The following is a 25,543-nucleotide window of genomic DNA, read 5'->3' as shown; positions in this document are numbered from 1 at the left end:
TATACATGCAAGCTAATTAGGAGGATGCTAATAGGAAATAGTAAAAACTATTCTGTAATCTACCAATTGAAGCATTACATTAGATGCTACATTTTGGCCTCAAAACCCCTAGGCCACATTTCCGCACAAGACGCACTAAGACGATAGCTTCTATTTAAAAAACGGAAGTGGTGATGGACGCGCTGTGTCCGGACAGCAACCAATGGATCCTGCGGACTAACTTAGAATGGTTTCCTTAAGGGTTCAATCCAGGTTTCCGTCAGTTTATTGGCAAGCCATTGTCAACAGCCCCATTGGAAGCTGTCTTGCTTAATGCAATTACTGGACACCGATATAAGGTTACTTGTCTTATGTTCTGTATATATTGTATTATGGTCAGGTCTACTATGCGGCACAGATGACAAAGTATGGACGGATATCTTGTTTTCTTACGTGTACTGAAAGCAGGGGAGAAGGAGGTATCAGAGCAAATACTTACATATTAAAAAATGTACAGCACCAATAGTGAGATCCTTGTTGTTACCAGATTACAATACAAGTTAGGTTAGCGGAGTTAGACTTTCCAGTACAAATATTAACTGCATCATTAAAAATGGTTTTCTGAGATTAGTTAAAAATTGATAGAGAAGAATGTTGGTGGGTAAAATAAATGTTTGCCTAGTACCCCCCCAACCGCACCCCGTCTGAAGCTGGAAGCTATTACTGCAGTCGTTGTTCAAGTGGCTGCTCAGCCAATCACTGGCCTCAGCAGTTGTTCCTCCATAAACTCCCCTAACGCCAGTGATTGGCTGAGCAGTCACATGGATGTTGCAGGAGCTTCTGGCTCCAAACCAGAGCAGCAGCACTGACCCTCAGGGAACATTTACAAGGAGAATATTTTTTTTAAAGGTTATCAGTACTACCGGTAAATGGAATTAGACTCTACAGTGTATGTAGAAGCAAACCTTGGGGGAAATTTACTAAGCCTGGCATTTCCTGTGGTGGGCTTAGCACAATTTCCCCCAGTGCATGGTGTGCCAAATGCATGAAGAGGTGCATGTGTCTTCATGAAATCAGCTCATCCCCCAAGCCTCCGTGCGCCTTCTGAGGAAGGTTGGGACCAGGCGAACCTAACATACATTTCTAGCATAAATTACACATAAATCTGTTGGTCCAGAGCGGCCATACCCCTTCCGGACAAGTCCCACCCAATTTTTGAAAAGAAGGCAGGGCAAGTGCAGGAGGAAGAAAAGTTGCAAACTTTTGTACAAGTAGGGGTTGTGCAAAACTTTGTGACTTTTGTGCCCCAGTATGGAAAACGCACCGGATATTAGGAAAGAATTCAAGCATCTCCCAAACCAAGTTATCTTTCACCTGGGCTAGGAGAAACTTCCTCTGAGTAAAGGAAAGAGTATTGCCAACCCTTACAGAATAGTCCAGCTTCTTCTTAGCTTTCTTCATAGTAGGTTAAAAAGAAACTGATGTAAATACAATACTATTTACGTAAGTCTGTATGTGTCCATTTACACACACATCTTTCAAAAGATTGAAAGACCAGAGATTGTTTTGCATAAAGTACTAATAGGCACTAATTGCTATTAGTACTTTATTAGCTTCATTTGCATGCAGATGAGCTTCTGGGAGCTGTTACACAATTCAGCAGGAGGTCTGAGCTCTGTAATTAGCTCCATTGTTCAGCCACTGGCTCCCCATGGAGAATTCAGCACCATGGACAGCAGACACAGGGTATGGTTCTGCTTATCAGCTGTTCTGCTGACTGACAGTTTTCAAGCAGAACTGAAAACTGTTGTTCGGTTGAGCAGTGAAAGTTGGGCACATTTAGACAATGATTATCGCACAAAACACGTCGATAATCGTTCGGTCTAAATGGGCCTTTATACACACACCAATGTCATGCGTACGGACACTGTACAGCTGGCTGCATACATAGTCCTTACTGGTCTGTAGTATGGAGCAGCCGGCACTCCATGTGTCACTGTGTAGTGCCTTTATGAGGCTTTTTTCTACCTGAAATCAATGGCTAATAACTAAAGGGAACCAGTCACACTGAAAATGCACTCCAATGTGCAAACATCATGTTTTGGAGCCAAGTGAGTAGATTGATCTACATACTGTATTTTTTGAAAGGATTCAGTAGAACTAATAGTTCATTAATAGAGACCTTTGCTTATTATGGGCTCAGGAGTCCAGTGGGTGGTTCTACTCACCGATTGACACCCTTTCTTAGGGCTCCTGCAAACTGGAGGGGGCGATATCGGGCCCTAAATCACGGCCCAATATCGCCCTCGCTGTCCTTCTGAAAACCCCTGGATGTGAGGTGTTTTCACACGGAATCGGTCTTACATCCTTGCAAGGGTTTCCTTAATCTCCACCATGGCTTTCACAAGAAGAAGAAAACAATGGACGATATCGCAAAAAGAAAGTAGACGCTGCGATTTTTTTTCATGCAGCATCGCAGGAGTAAAAACATCGCAAATGACAATGAAATCATTAAAAATGAGAAAGAAACCATTGGTTACATAATCATGCGTTTTCCCTCACCCTCACATCGCGAAAAAATCGTGTGACTTTCTCGCTAGTGTGAAGGAGCCTTTGGCTGCCTACTTGGATTTTTAAGCGGATGTGAGGTGTTTTTCTTTCAAAAATGCCTGCAATCACTTCTGTGAAGTAGGGATCCTCCGGCGCGGCTTTCAGGTCATTAGAGGATCAACAGGCGTTTCCCATTGTTTTCAAGGGGAAATGTCGCATTGCACAGCATGCGATGTGTTTTACTGTCCCATTGGAAACAATGTGCGATGCGTTCTATGGAATGTGAAAAGATAGGACATGCAATGATTTTTTTCCCTCACCGCATAGCTCAGGGAAAGGACTCTATTCAAAAGAATGAAGTTCATAGTCGCGCTGATTTCGTGCATCTCACAACACACCAAACTTGTGCGAGATTCTCGGCCGTGTGAAACCGGCCTTAACCCTTTCCAATCCAATTTATATCCTGGTTTCCTAGGGGGCTTACTCTTTTTCTGCTGTTATACAACGGCACTATATGTTGGCTAAAGCCAGTACTGCATGAGGTGACACGTTGGATAGGCTCCAACAGCAGAGAGGCTGGCAATATACAGCAAGAGAACCCCGACGGACGTCTTCCAACATCGGAGCTGTACAGCCTTAAATCATAATGTCGTCAGACAGTGGATTGGAAAGGGTTAAAGATAGTGCTATATCACCAAGTAGGACCACCCACTGAAATCCTAGGGCCAAAATAAGCAGATGTTTATAAATGTATTGTTCTACTAAGTCTTTCCCCATAAATATGTATATCCATCTGCTCCGCTCCTCCTGCTCTATAACACGCTGCCCACACATTAGACGTTTCTGAACATGACTGCTTCTCTTTAACCTGCGCATGTCTCAGAAGTACATTGTGGACCGAAAGAATTCTACAAGCCCCATATATGGGAACCAGAGGTAATACAGCTGTGGACACGAGGCCTTAAAAAAGAGAGATATATAATCTTTTATATTCATTGTATTCAAAAAGATTACAAAATGTAATAAAAGCACAAGTTGGAAAGGACCACAGTGTGCCATCCAACAATAATGTACGGTAATGGAAAGAGAATTTTCCTGTAGTTTAATTTAGAGTGGCTTTCTGGGTAGACCGTAATAATATTGTACCTGTGAGACTGTGTGTTTTATTTAGGCCCCTATCTAATCTGAACTCAGCCGGTGGGTTTTTTTGCAGCTCCTGAAGACATGAATTCATCCTATAAACTCCATCCAACTGATATACACGATGATGGATTCAAGTTATTAACTGATCACAAGGAGATGGATGGTCGTCGGCTCTCGCTAATCTACATCATCATCTTGATTCATTTAAAGATAGGCCATGCACTTAACAAGAGCAGTTAAGGTTCCGATAGAATCAGCCGTATAATCTGAACCGCTGCGCCGAGCCCAAATCAATCAATACATTCACTTGTACGGGAAGAGGACTGTTAAGTACTTACAACTGGGGCCATTAATATTATTTAACACAACGTCCAAAGTTTTTAATAAGAATCAAGAAGAGGCTAGTGTTTTCTGCCGGATCAGATACCACTGTATAAAAACATTTCATTCTCTTCAATGAGATGTGCTTTTAGCCTCCATTATCACAGAAAAACAAAAGACTGCTCCGCGGGGACGACCGATTCCAATTTTGTCTTCTATTTTTCTATTTAAACAGCGTTACAAAGGAAATCAATGCAGATAATTGCAAGAAAAAGTGGATGAGGCAATTTTTCAGATTTATCAAAGAGCAGAACTGAAAGGCGTATGGAATTTTAGTAATCAGGTGCAGCGTGTACCACTGCCGCACATTTACAGCGGGTTGTGAACTAATTGTTTTCAGATTTTATATGTAACCTTGAATTCTGAATGCATAAAACTCTATTAAAGCACTTCAATACCAACTGCTATTATTTTCTCTGTGAAAATGAACCTCACATAGTAAATCCAGCATTTGATGAGTTAAATAGGCTATCCAAAGACAATTTTTTATAAAAACTGCCACAATAGTGTAAAAAAATGTAATAGTAGCAATCATAGTCAAGTGCAAACAGAGAGAAAGGATTGGTTTTGAGGCTAATTAAACCGATTATGGACCAGGCACTGAAAATTTACGGTGCTTGGTCCTGGGCTTTAATCCCAGCCAATAACAAAAATACGGCACAGGATTGTCCTCAGCTGTTAGTCACAGCTAAGGACCCTGAGGAGAAGGCAGAAGCTTTTTTAACCGCTTCTGCCTTCTCTCTTGCAGACTACATAGCACTCAATGAGCGCTATTTAGTGAAGGGAAAAAGCGGAAGTGTTACTTCCTCTATTCGACCCGACGATCAAACGTCTGTTGGATGCCCTCTGCCAAAGCAGAGCTGCAGGGTCCTAGCAGATGTAGATCAGCGCTGTTAGTGACTAACAGATGCCCCAGCTACGGTGGAAAAGTATGAAATAAAGAAAACATAACATAAAAAAAAAAGAAGACAATGTGAATGACCCCCCCTGAGTTCTTTTAGGACTTCATGGGCAGAGAGGTTAAAAGAAAAAAAGTTACAAAAATACATTTTAATAATTTTTTTTAATTAAAATTTTATTAAAAATATAAAAAAAGCAAATTACCCACCACCTACGCTAACCAAAACGGTCACCATATATGTACCCTGTAATCCAAGACTAAACAAATTATATATCAGAACATCCAAAACAAAATGAGAAACCCATTCCTGTACTTTATTTTTTTTAAAATAGCCCTATATATAAATGGCAAAAAAAACACAAACTGCAAAAATCGTTTTGGTAACTGAGAAAAAATATATAGGGCAGTAAAATTATCACATGGGTAAAATTCCTAAAAAGTGTCTGGTCCTTTAGTACCAAGACACCCTGGTGCTTAAGGGGTTATGTCATGGAAAAAACAATTTTAGCCCTGGAAAGCTCCGCTAATATTAGATCCCTGTGGACTTCACTGCCGAGAACCGCAATGATCACGAGTGTTGGGTCCCAAGTCCCCAGTACCTCATCTCGAAGAGTTTATATCTAGCAATGGACGAGCATGTACCCTGCCACTCTCAGAAACTCCATGAGAGTTTCTGAAAAAGCTATATGCTCTCACTCAACTGTTTTCGTAACTGCCATAGAGTTCTAAGGAGTAGCATGCTCAACCTCCGCTCCATACAGCCACTTCTTCATCTTCTGCAAATCATGACTGGTCGAATTCTTTGAAATAGTTGGTTGGAATGCCTTTGCCCTGGGGGACTACTTGTCTAGAAACACAGTTCAATATATCCTCCACAAATCTAAAAAACATCTTCTTACCTGCAAGTATGACTCAAGTCCTTGCCGCCTTTGTTCCAGCACTTTAGGGATCCAGTTCCTTACATGCTTTGAGGGCATCTCTGGAGTTTTAATATTTTTCTTTAGCTAAAGAAAAAATTACACATGTTGAAAGTCATCCAAGTATTACAAGCCTCTTCTTTACAAATTGGTTTCAAGGCGATTTTAAATGATGTCTTAAGGCATATACTGTATGTATAAATGGCAATTCCCTGTTATATTGTGATTAATGGAACCACTGGCAGTGATCAACAATAATGAGTGGCAGCAGAGGGTAATACAAATTGATAGAAGCTTCCATGCTAGCCTGCCCGGAAACAATAGACTGTGTTATTAATTAGCTAATTAAAAGGCAATTAACAGAGAAAACTGAAAGGGAGTATCTAGTAGTTTAAGTAATTTGCCTGTGAGCAAAGAATGGTAGAAAATAAAAAATAAATAACCAGTGCTTAAATATTAAATATCCCCACCACCCCAGTGCCGCCAGTCCCTGCTGATTCTACAGCAACATAAGATACATCATTCGCTAGACCACTGCGACCAATCACTGATTGCAGTGCCAACGCTATGCATGCAAGGATCAATGCTAAGGCCACTGATTGGCTGCAGTAGTCAGGTGAGTGATGAACGAATCACAGGAACAGCGGAGGGAGAGAGGATTTAATGGGTTAAAGCTTATTTTAGTCCTATTGGTTCTCACAAGTATTGAGTCACTCTGAACAAATGTAATATTAAAAAGGGAGCCTGTCAGCAGTCTTACAAAAGTAAAACGGTTGACAGTATTAGATAGGGCCGGGGGAGGAAGCATACTTTTGGGTAGGATTTTACTATCAGCAGTACTGCAAAAACAAAAAAGTTGTAATCCCCTTCGTGCAGCCACCACCACCACAAGTGCCCTAGAGCCCTCCTTTCTCGGCATTGAGCTGATCAACAGCTGTAGTGGTCTCCTTGTTGGATGCTACAGTCCTCATTCAGAGCTATAGAGCCGCTCAATGTAGAGAGGAGAGCAGTTCAGAGAGAAGGCCAACTCCGGAGCATTGGCTTTGATGCTTTGGGCATTAAAAATTTGCTTTCTTGATTCCACAGATGGTAAAATCCTGTCCAGAGGTGTGCCGATACCCTGCAACACCGCCCCTACCTAGTGCTGATGCACAACTGCTGATATACTGCCACTAAGGCCTCATGTGACATCGCATAAGTATCACAGCAATGAGACAAGCCAGGAAGGCAGTGACAATGCACCTAAATCAGATGTCCCATACACCTCTGCAGCCACAGACTAGCTCAGGGGTCATGTGATAAGAAAGAACAGGTTATTACAGCACTGAAATAAAAAAAAGAGCCAGTGAGAGACTGGGAACATTTGGATTGGTCATTTTAAAAGGGTGAGTATACTACCATTCATTATAGTTAGCTATTTGGAGAGTCCTGTCCTCGTTTATTTAGCTGGGAAAAACCCCTTTTAGTTTTTTATTAACCCTTTCCAATCCACTGGCTGACGTCTGAAGACATTATGATTTAAGACTATACAGCTTCGATGTTGGAAGATGTCTGTCCGGGTTCTCTTACTGTATATTGCCAGCCTCTCTGCTGTCGGAGCCTATCCAATGTGTCACCTCATGCAGTACTGGCTTTAGCCAGCATATAGCGTTGTTGCATAACGGCAGAAAAAGAGTAAGCCCCCTAGGAAAACCAGAATACAAATTGGATTGGAAAGGGTTAAAGGAATACACCAGATATAATTGATAGACTGTGTGCATGATTCGGGCATATAAAAGAACATTTAAAGGGATTGTCCACTTCTACAATACTGGCGACCTATCCTCAGGATAGGTCATCACTAGCAGATCGGTAAGGCGGCATTTGCATGTACAGAGCTGTCTTTCTGCAGAAGCAGACAGCTCTGTACTTGGCGCAGTGACCTGGCATGCGGAGTCTCATAAATGTGGACATGGAAACTATGTTTATATACTGTACAAACTGCTTCTGCCTGATCCTTTGTACATTATACCCAACTGTATTTTACTACTTAGCTGTAGTTATGAATGAAGGGAAATGCTTAGTGCATCGCCTCTCTTCTCATTCAGAAATCTCCACTTGGCGCCTGACTTAAACGCGGCAGCTCCTCGCCTCTATGGGATTTACAGTCTGAGGTCTTTTTCATTACTTATCAGTGTCAAGGCAAAAACTCTAAATCCTTTTCCTTCGCTTTATAAATGTGCCAAGCTTTCAAGCGGCCATCATCACAGCTGTTGGAGTCCATGACAGAGCAAGTGGGTGAGTGATGAATTATGCCGGATGACGAACGGCAAACATGAAACAATGCAGGTGTCCTGCAGGATGACGAGACGGATACTTACTGTGCGGCCCATCATTTCACAGCTCTAATCCTTACATTCATAAATGAGACATTATAAAACAATTACACCAACACTCCTCTTTTTCTGTGTCCCATCTTGCTATACTCTATGGGTTCAGTGTACTTCTCACATGATAATAGGGATCCTTCCATCAGAAGTGCCGTGTAAGAAGACTAAACGAACACTTTGCATTGATCACTGATACAATGTGATCGGATTGTCACAATTATGGACAGATACAATGTAACAAAGTCACAAACATTCATGTCTTCTATTGAGCTTGTTGAGTAAAATATCCACAGTATAGGAAGAAAAAGTAAGTGAACCCTTAATCTTATTAACCCTTCGGTAGCAGCAATCATCTTCGCCAAACATTTCCTGTTAGTTTCAGATATTTGCACAACATTGTGGGAGAACGGTACTTTTTTATTTTCTATAAAGTTTGCAAAGATTAATTTAAATATATTCATAGGTAATTAAGTCAGGTATTTATTTAATTGGTAAAATTATCTTTTCATTTGCAGATGTCGCTCACCCTGTAGATTTATGGCGCCTTGGCACTGAATTCTGTTTGTGTCATCTTTTCTTATTAAATTTAAGAATGAGCATGCATTCTTAATGAGCATGAAGTCATGTTGACTTCATTATTAATATCATTAATGTTCTTAACGTGTGTTTCATACTTTTGGTCTGGGTTTTATTGGTGCTCTGCTGTTTCTATGCGGTAACAAGGGGCATCCCGCACGCCTAAAACACAAACGATCCTCTTTGTTTTTCTATGGATCTTCTGGTAATTCACCGGTAAAGCCTTCATTCACTTACATCATGGATGCTCCTGTGTCTGCCTAACACATCCGTAACCCGGTAGGAGAGCGGATACTGCTTTTCTTCAATGCTTTGAGGGAAGTTCCAGCCCTTGTCCTGAGTTTTTGACCTTTATGGAAATCGATATGCTGATTGTGGTGGAAGAGCATTGATCTACTTACGGCCTTGTAGTAAAGCAAGGCGTTCAAACTCCCAGCACCGATACTTATGCAATTCCCTAATATAGCAGTATTCTCTGATGTACGTTATGGATAGATACGGAGCTGTGAACAGTATAAGAGTAACTATTTACTGTCACATGAGACATGATATCATCATCATTATGGCAAAACCAATGTTCTGTCTTCTTCCAACTTACCTTTTTATGAAGTGCATGGAATTCACTATATCTCTTCTCAACAAAATGCCTTCTTCCATTTACTAATACTTCTATTCTAAAAACCTGAAAACAAAGAAAACCAACATCATCTGTTACAATATGATTATGTATAAGAAACATATTACATACAGTTAAATATGCAATCTATGCTTATGAGAAGGTATAAATGCACAGGCAGCTCCTAATCTTACATCACTTTGCTTTGAAAATCAGAACCAGCGTCATCGATGTATGCTTTTGGGGCATTTTCTATTTAACCACACTTTTCCAATCTGCTTTGGAAAAATTAAAATCTGATTAGTTGCTATTGGCAACTCCCTAGGCTGGGTTGGAATAATGTGCACATCACCCTTGATTTATTTTCCACCACAGATAGCTTCAATATAGGAGTTTACGGCCGGTCTGTAAAAAAATATTACCAAGTAATAAATGTAAGTCGAAAAAATTAATACTGTAGATGAACATATATGAAGCCCAGAAAATATCTGTCTGCCCACACATTAGTGCTTGAAAGAGAATATTCACGTTTCCTGATACGTCTCTTCTATATAAAGGATTTGCATTATTAACCCTTTCCAATCCACTGGCTGACGTCTGAAGACATTATGATTTAAGGCTGTACAGTTCCGATGTTGGAAGACGTCCGTCGGGGTTCTCTTACTGTATATTGCCAGCTTCTCTGCTGTCGGAGCCTATCCAATGTGTCACCTCATGCAGTACTAGTTTTAGCCAGCAGAAAGCACCGTTGTATAACGGCAGAAAAAGAGTAACCCCCTAGGAAAACCAGGATACAAATTGGATTGGAAAGGGTTAAGTGTAATATATATATATATATATATATATATATATACATACACACACTTTTACCCAAATCACTTCCTTTAAGGAGAAACTGGGGTAATAAAGGGGAGGAGATAATTACTGGCGCTATCAGCAGAATATGGAAATGGCTTAGGATCGAACATGGAATTTTCAGTGCGGATTAACCTCTGAACCACAGCAGATCGACATGTGGATTTCGCCCTGTCAATGGGCAAAATCTGCCTATGGGATTTCAACCATAGATCAGTGTAGAAACACGTCAAAAAGTTTGCATATGGATTTTGCCCATTGACAGGGCCATATCCTCATGCGAATCTACAACAAAATATGGAGCATAACCACAGTTTTAGAGGCAGAAAATTGCGCATCTAATCCCACTGTGTGAACATACCCTTATAGTGCCAAAAGTCAACCAATGGAGAGAGCGGTTGTTACTACTGAGCTGTTCTAATTGTCATTGGAACTGCACTTCTCTATCCCAATGAAGAGAGGTGCCTATACGGATTTCCCCACAACTGCCCTACTGTTACCTAAATCATTCCCGCTAGTAAAGGAAGCAATCCAAGTAATAGTTGAATGATGGGAAGTTACAGCTAATACAATTTCCTATCTATAATCAAATGTTCACCAAAGAAACAGACATTTGCATAACAATTCATCTGGCCAAGAAATGACAGGCTAATTTTTCTATGACCTACATAGCCCTTTCCACCATCATCAGGGGCCGCTCTTATTTCTAATGCACAAAAACAACGTGCGGCACATGTTTTCTGCATGTGACGTCTATGACAGAACTTGCTGATACAGCCAACTACCGGAAGGTTGCAGGGCAAGGAAAGTGGGACATCTAGACTCACTAATTAGTAGCCTGCAATATGACATGTTCGTGACACTCAGGTCATGGGGGTCACAGTGAATAACAGGTGACAAGCTACACAGATGGGGTCTTCTAAAGAGAGGAAAGGGACTCAAGAAAATTGGTAGTGCACGTTCTAACCCTATCTCAAATGACAACTAATATAGCATGCTTCAAACAATACCCTGTCGACTGTCAGTGACCTTATCCACAGGGAACTATCCTAAATTTCCCTATTAAAGGAAAACGTCCAATGAGTCAGACGTTTCTCCAACCACTTCATGTGACTGTAGGATTGTGTTGCCTAAAAAAAAAATGAAAATGGTCACTTTGTTAACTTTCCAGTTTAAAGCTAATAAAGATTTTCTGTTTAAAAAAAAAAGTTGTTTTGTGTTCTAATTTCTCAACATTTTTAAGACCTCCATTTGAGGTCAGTAAATGGAAACACTTATTTACATTGAGAGGCTGAAACCCGTACAGACTAATAGTTTGCTACAACTACACCCAGAATAGGCAACTGTGATCCAAATACTCCAGCATCACAAATATAAGGGTTTGTTACAGTCTTACAGCATAGGCAGAATGCATCATCATTGAGGAACATCACTGTGAATGGCGTACATACGCGGTCAGAACTCCATTCATTTCAATAGGGGTGACAGAAATACAAGAATGGGTGCCTTTGGGTTACGTCTGTCCAGACTATTGTTCGGATTCATGGTCCATTTCCAATGTTCTTAGACAAATGATTCATAACTTTCTGTATTTAGTTTACAACTTTTTGTAACTTTGCTTCTAATATCCTGTACATACGATCATCAGACTTGGCACAATTGTTCTGCCCATGCTGCCTTGTTTCCCACACAGCTTAGTATATGATATTCTATAGAGACTCTTATTACTCGGTGTGGGAAATAAAGGATTTTTTCCCTGTTACACAATATGCATTAGTAAATGCAATGTTATCAACATAGAGGCATCTACAACATAGTAACTGATGCCAATATGGGCTCTGTGTGTGCTGCTGTTCAGCCAGAAAAAAATGGGGTCGCCTCCTATTACACCAATTATTTCTTATTACCGCTCTCTCCTGTAATCTGCATAAAACGTTACGCAAGGTTGTAAATATAGCGCATTATTTAAATTGAAACAACCCCCATTTACAGCCTGTACTAGAGGACGGAGCTGCATTCACAGTTCTGCTGAAAGTACTGAAGTCTCCCAGCACTCATTGCTGGCTCAATATTTACACAGAATTTGGGATTTGCAGTCTATGAAGTTTAGTCTTTAGGCTGGGTTCACACAGGGTGGATTTGCCGTGGAAATTCCGTGCGGAATTTCGCTGCGGCAAATCCGCCTGCGGCCTCTAATCTCGGGATGAGCCAGCCATGTGGACGAGATTTCTCAGAAAGCTCATCCACACGGGACGGCCAATCCGCAGCTGCGACGGCTGCAGCCGCGGCTTTCAAATATGCAGCATGTCTATTTATTTTTTCTTTCCGCTGCGGGCGCGCTCTCCTCCATGGGTGCGCCGGCCGCAGCGGAAGAGCGAGCGGCTGGGCCGCTTCAAAGCCGCCGCGGTTCTCCCGGCAGGAATCTCGCGTTTTTTGCTGCGGTCAAACCGCGAGATTTCCAACGGGAATCCGCCCCGTGTGAACCCAGCCTTACACCACGTATTGTATAGTTATCTAATGTAGGAAAAGTTAACTGCCTAGTTGCAGTGAGACAGTTAAAGAGTTAATAAGAAGCTTGATGTCCATTTCTGTAAATGGCAAGCAATAACGTACTTGTGGCTTTAATGCCACTTTTACACAGCAGTATTTTGCATCTATAAGCCAAAAGTAGTAGAAGGCCCAAAACACAGAAGAGGTGCAAGTCTTTCCACAGTATTTCTTCTAGCTGTAAATTCCAATTCTCACTTTGGATTACAAATACAAATGCTAAACGCTCATCCAAGCACTGCTGTGTAAAGGTGGCCTAAGGCCACTCTCACACATGCCGTCGGCAAAAAGCCATTAATTAAATCACAGCGTTTTGCAGCGATTTTACCACCATTCTCAAACGCAAGTTCCTGCCTGGATGATTAGGTTTCTTAATCGCGGGAAAAAAAACCCGGAAAAATGGAGCAGATCGCACTCAGGAACCAGCGCCCGGTTCCAACACGTCGGCGAGGCCCTATGTGAGAGTGGCCTAAGGCTAATTTCACACAAGCGAGTGTGATATCGGGCCGGGAAACTTAGCCCAGTATCACGCTTGCCAACGTGCGATGTCCCCGTAAATGCGAGACATTTTATTGCGTTAAAACCGCCACGCATCACTTCAGGAAGTAGCGATCCTCCGCCATGGCTTTTAGCCGTGCAGGAGGATCACAGAGTTTTTACCATTGTTGTCAATGGGGAACCTTGCATCAGACTCGTGTGTTGGTCCCATTAAAAACAATGAGGAAATGCCCAAAGATAGTACATGCCATGATTCTTTTCCCCTACACCGCGATGCGGGGAAGAAAAGAAAAATCACTCGTGTATGACACCATTCAAAAGAGTGGGGTTCACATTCGTGCAAAATTCTCTTTTTTTTTCTTCACACATCTTCAGGCCAGCCCTAAGCGCTCTCCATCTCGGGTTTCTGCCTCACATGCTGAATATGCTAACCAAATGAAAACCTGAAAAGAACCATAGCGTTTAATATCTGAAACCCAGACCATGTTTGTCCCCATTTCACAAAGTTTCCAACCCACTACTGCCATTTAGAAGGATAGAAAAGCACAGTGGTCAATGCTTTTCTATCTTTCTAAAAAGACCTAAAAGGGACAAAAACCCCTTTGAAACCGAGATAAACATGGTCTCCTTTTTACACATTAATGGCTATGGTTCTGTCCAGGTTTCTGTCTCAATGCCATTTTCAAGAAGCAAGACGGAGAGCGGGGTGGACTCAAAAACACTGTGTGAAAAAAAACTATGAGTAGCAAATATTGAGGTCTGTGTCCAATCCCAATTCCAAAAAAAGTGTGAGAGACTCTGCCTCTCTGACATGTTCTTTTTATACACAATCATGTGACTTAGTAGAAAATTGACCCTCCAGCTGTTTTTCATGAATACCACTTACTTTTTCAGCCTTTTCTTACGCCTCTCCCAACTTTTTTGAGATGTGTTGTAGCCATCAATTTACAAATAAATTAATTTTTCTAAATGACATGGAAAAGTGTCTCACTTCTAACTTCTGAAATGTGCTCTATTGTTAATAAAATATGGTTATGGGAGATGTCAAAGCCATTGCATTCTTTTGTTTTCTTTAGATTTTAAACGGCATGTCAACTTTTTTGGAATTGGAGCTGTATGCTTCTTGTGTTATAAGCATACACACAGTAGCAAGTTTAAAGCAGCATTGTGGCAGCTCCAGACGTGGCCCCATATATGAACCTTAGGGCTTATTCACACGGCCGTATTTTTCATCAAGATTTTGTGAGCCAAAACCAGCAGTGGGACGTATAGAGAGAAAGTATCATGGAAAGATTTGCATTTCTTCCAGATTTTGGACCCACTCCTGGTTTTGGCTCACAAAATACTGGTGAAAAATACGCCCGTGTGAATAAGCCCTAAGGGATAGATTTTCAAATTCAAATATAAGCATCCAAAAAATTGGTCTGTGAGATTATCACTTGGTATGTATATCCTGTTAGATGGTACATACCTATGCATCCCATAACATATTACAATTTGTTAGTGAAACACTGAACCCAAATCTCCCAGGAATAAGATTTCCCGTTACCACTATATGAGAAGCAATTTCATTCATTCATACTTTCCAAAAAGGAATTATGTCACCACAAAGTACCTGTCAGGACCAAACATGGATTTTTAAAACTATTGAAATTGAAAAAGTGCAGACTATGTCTGCCTAACAATGTAAGGAAATTGGTTCACAAAAGTAAGAGAGCCAAAGTAAAGAATGAGGAATTACATGCTGAAAAAATATACGCTAGAATGAGGAAACAGCTATGCATCGTAACAATCCTATCTCCCAGCAAATCACTAAAAATATACTGGTGTGCATTAAGACCCATACCAGATAAAATGCTAAGTACTACATAGTCCAAAATATACATCCATTAGGCGGTGTTTACGTCTATGCTGGGTCACCCTATGGATCAACTCTCACCATTTTCGTCTATCAAGTACAGCTTCTTTTAACTAGCAAATAGTCATAGGGTGACCCGGAGTCTGCAGCGACTAAATGGTTAATCGTCACTTCTATGTTATGGCTTATGTTAAATGGTCTGCCACATCATTCGCAAGACAGACACCAGAAGAGCCTAGTTATAATGGAGTATGTTGGGGTCCGTTGAGGTGATCATTTTTTGATTAAAAATAGTGGTTGTACACAAAAACTATTTTTCCCCATGAAAAACAACAGAATCCATGACAGAGACTTGTGCAATTGTATGACAACGCAAGACTTCAAATAGGTATGTGCAGCTACATAACTAGCACAATGGTTCACATATTTCAAGGTGACATTTTAGGCTGCCTGTCCACGGCCGGGACGGAATCCGCTGCCGGCACTGGTCTGCACATGCGCCGGCTGCCGGCACATGAAAGAGCCGGAGCTGCAGGGCGCGGGTGAGTACGCGCTGCTCTCTGCAGGTGCTCAGGTCAGGTCCGGCTGCGAGAATTCTAGCTGCCGGATCCGACCCGGCCGTCTGCAGGCGGCCTTACGAAGAATATGCGACCGGTTTTGCCATCAGTTTCAATCCAGTATTTTTGCACTATGCTGGAGGACAGAATAACTGAAGGACCGGACAGCAAAGAAGAAGGATTGTTCTTCCACTGATTCTAAGTAGTGGTTCAATGAGGACATCTCAGTCAATAAATAAGTACAAAGCTTTCCCCCAAATAAGTGCAAGTTTAAAATACGAAGCTCAACAGATTGCAAAGCACCGAATGGGGGTTCTGAAACTTTAGGCTTCGGCTGCTATCAATGAAGTCCAAGAATATTGTTGCAAAGGCCTAAACAAAAACTAATCACTACAACAAAGCCTATAAGGCACACTAAACTTAAAGGGGTTGTAATATACATCGTGCATTAAATATGAGCCATTATTAGAAGTTATTCACTTACCTGCTCCTTTGCTAGCGTCCCCGTCTCCATGGTGCCGTCTAATTTTCAGCGTCTAATCGCCCGATTAGACGCACTTGCGCAGTCCGGTCTTCTCCCTTCTGAATGGGGCCGCTCGTGCCAGAGAGCGGCTCCTCGTAGCTCCGCCCCGTCACGTGTGCCGATTCCAGCCAATCAGGAGGCTGGAATCGGCAATGGACCGCACAGAAGACCTGCGGTCCACCGAGGGTGAAGATCCCGGCGGCCATCTTCGCAAGGTAAGTAAGAAGTCACCGGAGCGCGGGGATTCGGGTAAGTACTATCCGGTTTTTTTTTTTAAACCCCTGCATTGGGTTTGTCTCGCGCCGAACGGGGGGGCTATTGAAAAAAAAAAAAAAAACGTTTCGGCGCGGGACAACCCCTTTAACCTTTATGGTTCTACTAAAACCATCTCATTTCATTTATTAAAACTCGCAATCTGTGCTTACAATGTATTTCAGACCCCAAGGGCTCCTATAAACGCTAAATCTATGAGAATCCAAACATCGTTTCTTTCATGATCCCAGACAGAAACTATTTGCCACTAAAATCCCGGAACCAACAAGACCCCCTCAAGCTCCGCCGCAGCAGCCTCTTCAGGGGGCAGGGCTATAATGGAGTGAGGAGAGACACAACGAGCATTTAAAATCTCCCCCCCATGACATTTTCCACTGCATAGATTTTAGCAGCATTTCCATTATGTGTAAACATAGCCTTAAAGAGATAGTAACACAAATATCGGAAGAAGCTGCAGGATTGTTACAAGAAAGCTGAAAAAGCAAAGCCCCGATGGACACCATGAGGGCTCAAATTACCTAAACGGAATATCCATTTGTCTTCCTCACGAAGACCCTTGCTGTTTAGATCGCCACCTCTGCAGCCATTATGAATCCGATTCAAACCAGAATCGTTTAGGTTGTTAGCAGCAGCACCATTCATATGTGGTGCAACTGGTGTATCCATTTTTATTCTACTAGAATGTTTAATTTTCGACATCTTTGTTGTAGTTGCTGAATGGGTTTCCTATGTATAATTTAGGGCATGAGCATTCAGCAACATAAATAACACCAGCTATTAAAAAAATGTATCAATTTGTTTGATTTGGTACATTTTATTATCTACTGGACTACATAATGATGTCATTTTTATAATAAGACAAAATTTACAATCACCACATGGAAAGCTGCCTATAACAGTCCGTTCACGATCAACTCTCTGTTGCTTAATAAAATGACTGTGTACCAGTTGATTTCTTAAGGCCCATTTACACGTAGCGATGATCGCTCAAAAAAACCCGCTAAAAAGCGATCGCTTGAGTGATCATCGTTGCGTCTAAATGCGCAGCCATCATGCACTGCTAGCTGATAGTTACGTTCAGGCTAAATTAAAAATCATCGTTCAGCCTCATTAGTAGTTCTCCACGGGTAGTGCTGATAGCATTGTTTCCCATTGGAGAACAAAGGAACTGAAAGCAGATAAGAGCCCTCAGGCTATTAACTGCTTTCAGCTAAGGCTTCATTTGCACACTTAATTGCTCTTAAGTAGCTGAGTAGCTACTTAATAGTTTATGCTGTCACTTCAAACTGTCATTTGAGCGATCTTTGAGCGATCATCGCTCTGTGTAAATGCGCCTTTAGGTTCGGTCCACATCAGTATGGACGTGCAGGTTTTGTGGGCAAAACTTCCGCCAAGTCAGGGCCCTCTCTTATTAAAAGCTAAATATTTTTAAAATGCCCCCGATATGACCAGCATAGGCATCATAAGTGCCAACGTTTCTGATAGTTCTATCTTTTTTCAGTTTTTTGGTTGTTGCAGAATAGATGTCCATCACGTTGTGTCTCATTTGCCCACTTAAAGGCTTTAAACAAAAGGTTTGGAGGGATACCCTCTGGCTCTCAATTATTTGAACAAGGTTTGACATTCATGCCTGTAGCATCCTGACTCCCAATGGGGGCAGTAATAAAAGTTCTATTGTTCTAAACAAAAACTCTGACACTTAACAAATACCAATAAATATAGTAAACAAAACAAGAATGATAAAATACACTGAAGGAAATCTAGTCCGAGCGCGCTACCTCCTATGCATCTCTGTCAGCCAACATCTGGAATCAGCATATTTCTTTCCAGCACCTCAGTTCATTGTGTGTGATAAAAAAGGAGGATCAGTTCCAAGAGATTTGGCATTGATTTTTCACCCCCATACAAAGACCATTTCTCGTTACATGATCTATCATAATCAGACAATTTGTACCTTGGCTTTGCTTTTGGAACAATGACTCTTAGACTGATTTTGCAAGTCAACATAATTTCTGTGTGTTCTACCAGCTGTTCCTTCCAATCACAAGTAACCAGGCTGAGAAAACCAGAGATATATTCTCGGAGAATCTATTCGCAGTGGGCTAAGCACAAATGAGTTGCTTATAAAACTGTTAAAAGAATTACGGTACTCAGAGTGAAAAAACATATATTTTCTTCATCAGAAAAAAAATCTGTAATTTATAAAAGGTATGTGGAATTTTTTTGCAGCCCTGACATGGCAGTAGTGAGGGCCCGTGAAACACAATTCTCACCATTTGGCTGGTTTCACATTTCCGTCGGAACCTTCAGTCGGAAGTCCTGGAAGAACATATCCAGCTGCAAATCCTGGAAGAAAAAGGCACTGCACGCAGCACTTTTTCTTCTGTACCAAGACTGGACAGAAAACTGATGTACTCCATTATAGTCAATTGGGTTCGTCCGGCGCGGTTCAGTTCAGTCCAGAGAGGGAACTATTTGGCCGTGGGGATTCCTCTTTCCTGCTCCCCGATTGGAGCAGGAAGGCAGAATTCCCAGCTCAATTGTGAAAGCAGCCTTTAATGAATTCTACGATACATTATGCCCCCGCTGAGTTGAACAAGTGCTATGCAACGCTCCATTTTTATGCTACAGGGAGTAAGTGTGCCTTTACATGGAATGATTATTGTCCGTACGCACTAACAATAATCAGTTTGCTCATTCGCTCCAGCAGTTAGTTTAGACACAAAGATAAATATGTATCTTTTAACAGGGTTGTTCAGTTCACTGTACCAGTAAATGAGAACTGAACAATCGGTGTTTAAACTGAACTATTAGCGAACGAGCCAATGGTCATTTTTACGGTTGGATGAAATGAACGATATGCGAATGAATCACCGTTTAATCGTTGTCCGTGTTTATGATCGTTGTCCATTTTCGCCCTTTTAAACTATAATTACTCAGTGTATAAGGGCCTTAACTGTTTCCAATCACAATAACCTCTGAACACAGGGGGTCTCCGTGAAGGAAATTCCTCCCTCCTCTGCATCCCATATCACCTCATCAATGGGGAAAGATGACATTAGTGAACAACCCTGCAAATAACTTCTTAATGACTGTGAATAACAAAGAAAATTAAATACCCCAGTAGTTCAATTTAGAGAATGATCTGAAACAGTTTTCCGGCACTCATTCGGTGCCTCATTAGAAAAATGCATGTTCCTACCAGAAATTAACAAGCAACAAGGAGAGATTTCTTCCAGAATGTACAAAGAATTTTCGCATGACTCCCATCTGCAGCGCTGACACCTATTTACATGAGATCACATCAAGACATCTTTACCTCGATAAAATGCAGATGCCACTGCGGATCAGGACGGCACCCGACTCCTCGTACAGACAGTCCAAAACAGTTTTCTTGATCCCTCTCAACCTGAAGTCTTGTCAATATATGGATTGTCTAGCTTTCTAATTCAGTGAAAAATCTAGTTTTCTATTAGTCTCTGCCTTTCTAATTTTCAATACAGCCTTACTAAATGTAATTATTAAGGGCAGATTCAAGAAAGCAATTACTGAGCTACTCGTTTGTATCTTCAAAGTCCTAATACACAGAGAGGAGTCTGAATGTGTCCAACAGGAGGAGATAGGAAATTCTGTAGGGTGAAATGGGATGTCCACTTCTATACCCTCAACACACAAGAGAGAACATCCACTTATGGAATGCATATGTTGAAGGAAAATTACACACACACTATATATATATATATATATATATATATATATATATATATATATATATATATATATATATACACACACTACCGTTCAAAAGTTTGGGGTCACATTGAAATGTCCTTATTTTTGAAGGAAAAGCACTGTACTTTTCAATGAAGATGACTTTAAACTAGTCCTAACTTTAAACAAATGCACTCTATACATTGCTAATGTGGTAAATGACTATTCTAGCTGCAAATGCCTGGTTTTTTGTGCAATATCTACAAAGGTGAATAGAGGCCCGTTTCCAGCAACTATCACTCCAGTGTTCTAATGGTACAATGTGTTTGCTCATTGGCTCAGAAGGCTAATTGATGATTAGAAAACCCTTGTGCAATCATGTTCACACATCTGAAAACAGTCTAGCTCGTTACAGAAGCTACAAAACTGACCTTCCTGTGAGCAGATTGAGTTTCTGGAGCATCACATTTGTGGGGTCAATTAAACGCTCAAAATGGCCAGAAAAAGAGAACTTTCATCTGAAACTCGACAGTCTATTCTTGTTCTTAGAAATGAAGGCTATTCCATGCGAGAAATTGCTAAGAAATTGAAGATTTCCTACAACGGTGTGTACTACTCCCTTCAGAGGACAGCACAAACAGGCTCTAACCAGAGTAGAAAAAGAAGTGGGAGGCCGCGTTGCACAACTAAGCAAGAAGATAAGCACATTAGAGTCTCTAGTTTGAGAAACAGACGCCTCACAGGTACCCAACTGGCATCTTCATTAAATAGTACCCGCAAAACACCAGTGTCAACATCTACAGTGAAGAGGCGGCTGCGGGATTTTGGGCTTCAGGGCAGAGTGGCAAAGAAAAAGCCATATCTGAGACTGGCCAATAAAAGAAAAAGATTAAGATGGGCAAAAGAACACAGACATTGGACAGAGGAAGACTGGAAAAAAGTGTTGTGGACGGATGAATCCAAGTTTGAGGTGTTTGGATCACAAAGAAGAACATTTGTGAGACGCAGAACAAATGAAAAGATGCTGGAAGAATGCCTGACGCCATCTGTTAAGCATGGTGGAGGTAATGTGATGGTCTGGGGTTGCTTTGGTGCTGGTAAGGTGGGAGATTTGTACAGGGTAAAAGGGATTCTGAATAAGGAAGGCTATCACTCCATTTTGCAACGCCATGCCATACCCAGTGGACAGCGCTTGATTGGAACCAATTTCATCCTACAACAGGACAATGACCCTAAACACACCTCCAAATTGTGCAAGAACTATTTACAGCAGAAGCAGGCAGCTGGTATTCTATCGGTAATGGAGTGGCCAGCGCAGTCACCAGATCTGAACCCCATTGAGCTGTTGTGGGAGCAGCTTGACCGTATGGTACGCCAGAAGTGCCCATCCAACCAATCCAACTTGTGGGAGATGCTTCTAGAAGCGTGGGGTGCAATTTCACAAGCTTACCTCAACAAATTAACAGCTAGAATGTCAAAGGTGTGCAATGCTGTAATTGCTGCAAAAGGAGGATTCTTTGACGAAAGCAAAGTTTGATGTAAAAACAATGTTATTTCAAATACAAATCATTATTTCTAACCTTGTCAATGTCTTGACTCTATTTTCTATTCATTTCACAACGCATGGTGGTGAATAAGTGTGACTTTTCATGGAAAACACAAAATTGTTTGGGTGACCCCAAACTTTTGAACGGTAGTGTATATGCAATGTGTGAAGAGCAGGCATTGTACAGAATACCTAGGTAATTTACAGAATGTGTGATGTTTTAAACTACAATGAAAAAAGTTTGATACCGTGTTCGCCAGTAGCGCAAAATGTGATTGCTCTCAGTAAGAGAAACCAAGTAATCTTGTAGATATGAAACCTTTTAATGGCTAACAAAAATACATGATGTTAATGCAAGCTTCCGACCCAACGCAGGGTTGTTCTTCAGCCTAAATGAAATAGATCCGAAGAGGCATGCATATTTATACACACATACTTATGACAAGACATGGATGTGAATAATTTGCACTTAAAAGAATACTACAACAGAAATACAAACATCTTGAAATAGTCCTTGATGGGGGAGTGAAGGTTTTATAGTCCCTGAATTAAAGTTGGGGTGTGGGATGGGGGGGCAGGCCAGCAGTGTTATCTGTGCTACAGATTTCTCCTACTTCCCAATCAGGCATAAATCCTCGTGAAGAATTTAGCCCTTTCTTGAAAGTGTCAAAAATTGTTATAAATTTATGTTCTTCTACGGCTTTGTGACTTGAGATATGAAAGTTATGATACTGAAAGGGCTGCGGCTAAGATGAAGGGAACCCTTGTGAAAACACCTCGAATCCAGGGGTTTTTAAAACTGCGAAGGCGATATCAGGCAGTGAATCACGGCCCAATATCGCCCTCGCCAGTGTGCTGGAGCCCTGAAGCCGCTCTCACACACAAAGGTTTTTCCAGCGTTTACTGCGACGTTTCACACAACACGGTAAACCCTGTACAAGGCCTCCCTTGATTTCAATGGGGCTTGCAGACTAGAGTTCGAACACGGTGTTTCTATAGTCGATTTATTTTCATGCATTTAAGCGCTTTTTATACAAGCTCATCGCCCATTACAATGATGGGGTGCATTATAAAACACTATAGAACTCTGTACAATGTGTTCGAAAATGCCGCTTGAGATGACAGTAAAACGCGACATTCGAAACGCGGCATTTAATGACAGTGGTGTGTGTTAAAGTAAGCATTTACACAGTCAAGAAAAGCGTGCAAATTTTGTACGCTGCGAGACGTGCAAAACTCACACGAAAATACAACCCATTATTTGCATAGGCGTATTTACATGGGCATTTTTTATCTCGCAACATGTTCTATTTTCGTGTGAATCTCGCACGAGAATACAGCATGCAGAGGTATGGTCTTCCACACATCACATGGATGTCGCCCGTGTGAATGCACCCTAAATAGGCTATAAATGCAGCACTCTCCAGATAAAGGATTCAGTTTTTGTGAAGACACTACGAAGGGTAAGTGAATCCGACATGTGGTCACATAACTTCCCCATTTTTCCTACATTGGTGGTCAGTGTGAAGAATTTTAACGAACTGGAATTTAGTTTTGCCTGCAGCGCATGGAAATACTTTAGATAAAGTGAAGTTTGAGGTGCCATAATGGTTTTGCTATCAGTGACCAATAGATAAATAGAAATGAACTCACAGCAATGAGGACAAAGAGGAAATGATCAAACCAGTTTTCGCAATGTAACGCAGTTATCACTGTATGGTCATATGCATTTTCCAACCTCAACAGTCCCAAAAACCTGAACGTGTGAACCTAACCTTAGGGGTCAACATTCAGGTCTGTTTATTCAAGAATTGCATCCAGACCCTACAGAAAATGACAACAGAAGGCAATTGTTTACATGTAGCTATGCAACTAATTCAACACCAGCATGAATCCATTTTTTTCAGTATATGTGAGATTATAAACTTCATGCTTTTTAAGAGGGGTTTTCCACGTCTATGAAACTGATGACCAATACTTAGGACGTATTTGTCTAGTGCGTCTCCACCGGAAGTATGGGTTGGCCGGGCTCACCTACAGGTAACACCCAGGTCACGCCCAGGAGGCTACAGCCACAACCACACGAGCTTCAACTGCTGACGAGCGATCAGCCCCGAGGCTATAGCCACAACCACCTCCGAGCTCCCGACCGGCTAGTATGCGTTTTCTTCTCTACCGAAACTAGGCTCATTGCACCTCCAATTGTTCAGAGAAAAAGGCATCATGAAAGCTGCTGAGCAGAAAGCAGCAGGGCTCGGGAGCTTGGAGGTGGACGCGGTGGCCGCTCGGGTCAGGAGTTCGACGTGGCTGTGGCCTCGGGGCTGATTTCTCGGTCAGCAATTTAGCTCGGACCTAGGGAAACTGTAAGCGTGTGTGTGTGTGCAGGAGCCAATCGGGAGCTTTTGGCGGGACCTGGGAGTTACCTGTAGCTAAGCCTGGCCAACCCCTGCTTCCGATGGAGACATACTACACTAATACCTACTTAGGATAGGTCAACATGTATTCACTGGGGGTCCGCTACAAGAGACCCTTGCTGATCATCTGTCTAAACAGGCCATGGCACTCAGGCAAGTACCACGATCTATTCCCTGCACAGCCGATACAGTGCTATAAATTTCATAGTAATAATGCCTGGCATAGCAGCTCAATTCCAGGCATTAGAGCTCCAGGAAGACTATTTGCTTATTCCCAATGCATTTTGTGAAGAGTTCAAAGAGTGGGACCATTTCACATGGTTTCCATCCTGTCAATCCTTAAAGCTGAATAGAAAAGTGCCGTCTCAGCATTGTCCTGGTTTCCATCTCTATACAGTTTTAAAAGATGGAAACGGCATTGAATAGAAGAGTATGATGTGAAAAGAGTTGGCAGGAATGCCAGCAATGCAAACTTCTCTCACGGTTTCCACTCATTTCTGTGTGTCCCCATCTCTGGAGACAGATGTAATAAATAACTGGGAATATTCTTCAAAGACAGCCATCTTTTCAGCTTAAAAATAATCCTTCATATCTCAAAAGGAAATGTACCATTAAAAAATATCTAACATTTGAATCAGGTTTTTTATCCTAAACTTTGTTTTATTTTACAACTGGGTGCCAATCTGTGACTTTTCATCTTGTGCGATGTACAATAGGGGCGATGTCACCTCACTATTATCAGCGAGCAGGTTTACAACAAAAGGTAGCACCTCTATTAGAAATCTGCCTACAGATACTAGAGGTTCCACCAATGACAACAGGTGATGGGTTGGCTATTCTACCTTGCACACTTCCCACCTTCACATGGTGATTTTTTTGACTGTTATTTATGTTCCAGCGCCTTAAAAATGAGAATATAAAGAATCAGCAATTAAAACATTAGGAGGAAAAATGTTTGTTTATTTTATAATTAGTAAGAGAATTCCACATTTCCTTAAAAAAAATAATGATCTAAGTCTTTCTTGGACTTGGTCCTTCATTGACAACCAAACCTGGACAAGCAGAGAGCCATCCTGTGGGCTGTGTTCATTCAAGCAATATGCAATGTTTTATTGAAGATTAGTCAGAGAATAGTGAAGAGGTAAGGAAACAAAGTTAATTAGGATAGAGGTATGTAGGATATCCACTGGGGAACAGATTGCTTTTTTCAATATACAGTATAAGGCCTCATGTCCACGGGTGGGTCAAGTTTTTGTGTGCGGGAGCCCTGCCCCGGGATCCCACCCTGCCCGCGGCATGAGGACATTCCGGACATGTGTGGGTCTCCTC

At 41.5% G+C, this 25,543-nt stretch overlaps 1 protein-coding gene across 1 annotated transcript in view; it reads right to left on the bottom strand.

Moving 5' to 3' along the window:
• SNX24 (sorting nexin 24) overlaps positions 1-25,543 on the bottom strand; it is a 94,210-nt gene that overhangs the window by 30,375 nt on the left and 38,292 nt on the right. The window contains exons 2-3 of the mRNA XM_066603118.1: positions 9,415-9,498; positions 5,854-5,958 (exon numbers count right to left, since the gene is read on the bottom strand). Of these exons, the coding sequence (XP_066459215.1) occupies positions 5,854-5,958; positions 9,415-9,498 (189 nt within the window). The remainder of the gene's footprint in view (positions 1-5,853; positions 5,959-9,414; positions 9,499-25,543) is intronic.

Source organism: Eleutherodactylus coqui, chromosome 5 (assembly GCF_035609145.1).
Source record: "Eleutherodactylus coqui strain aEleCoq1 chromosome 5, aEleCoq1.hap1, whole genome shotgun sequence".
Taxonomy (NCBI): domain Eukaryota; kingdom Metazoa; phylum Chordata; class Amphibia; order Anura; family Eleutherodactylidae; genus Eleutherodactylus; species Eleutherodactylus coqui.
This window is presented reverse-complemented; position numbering and strand designations above follow the sequence as displayed.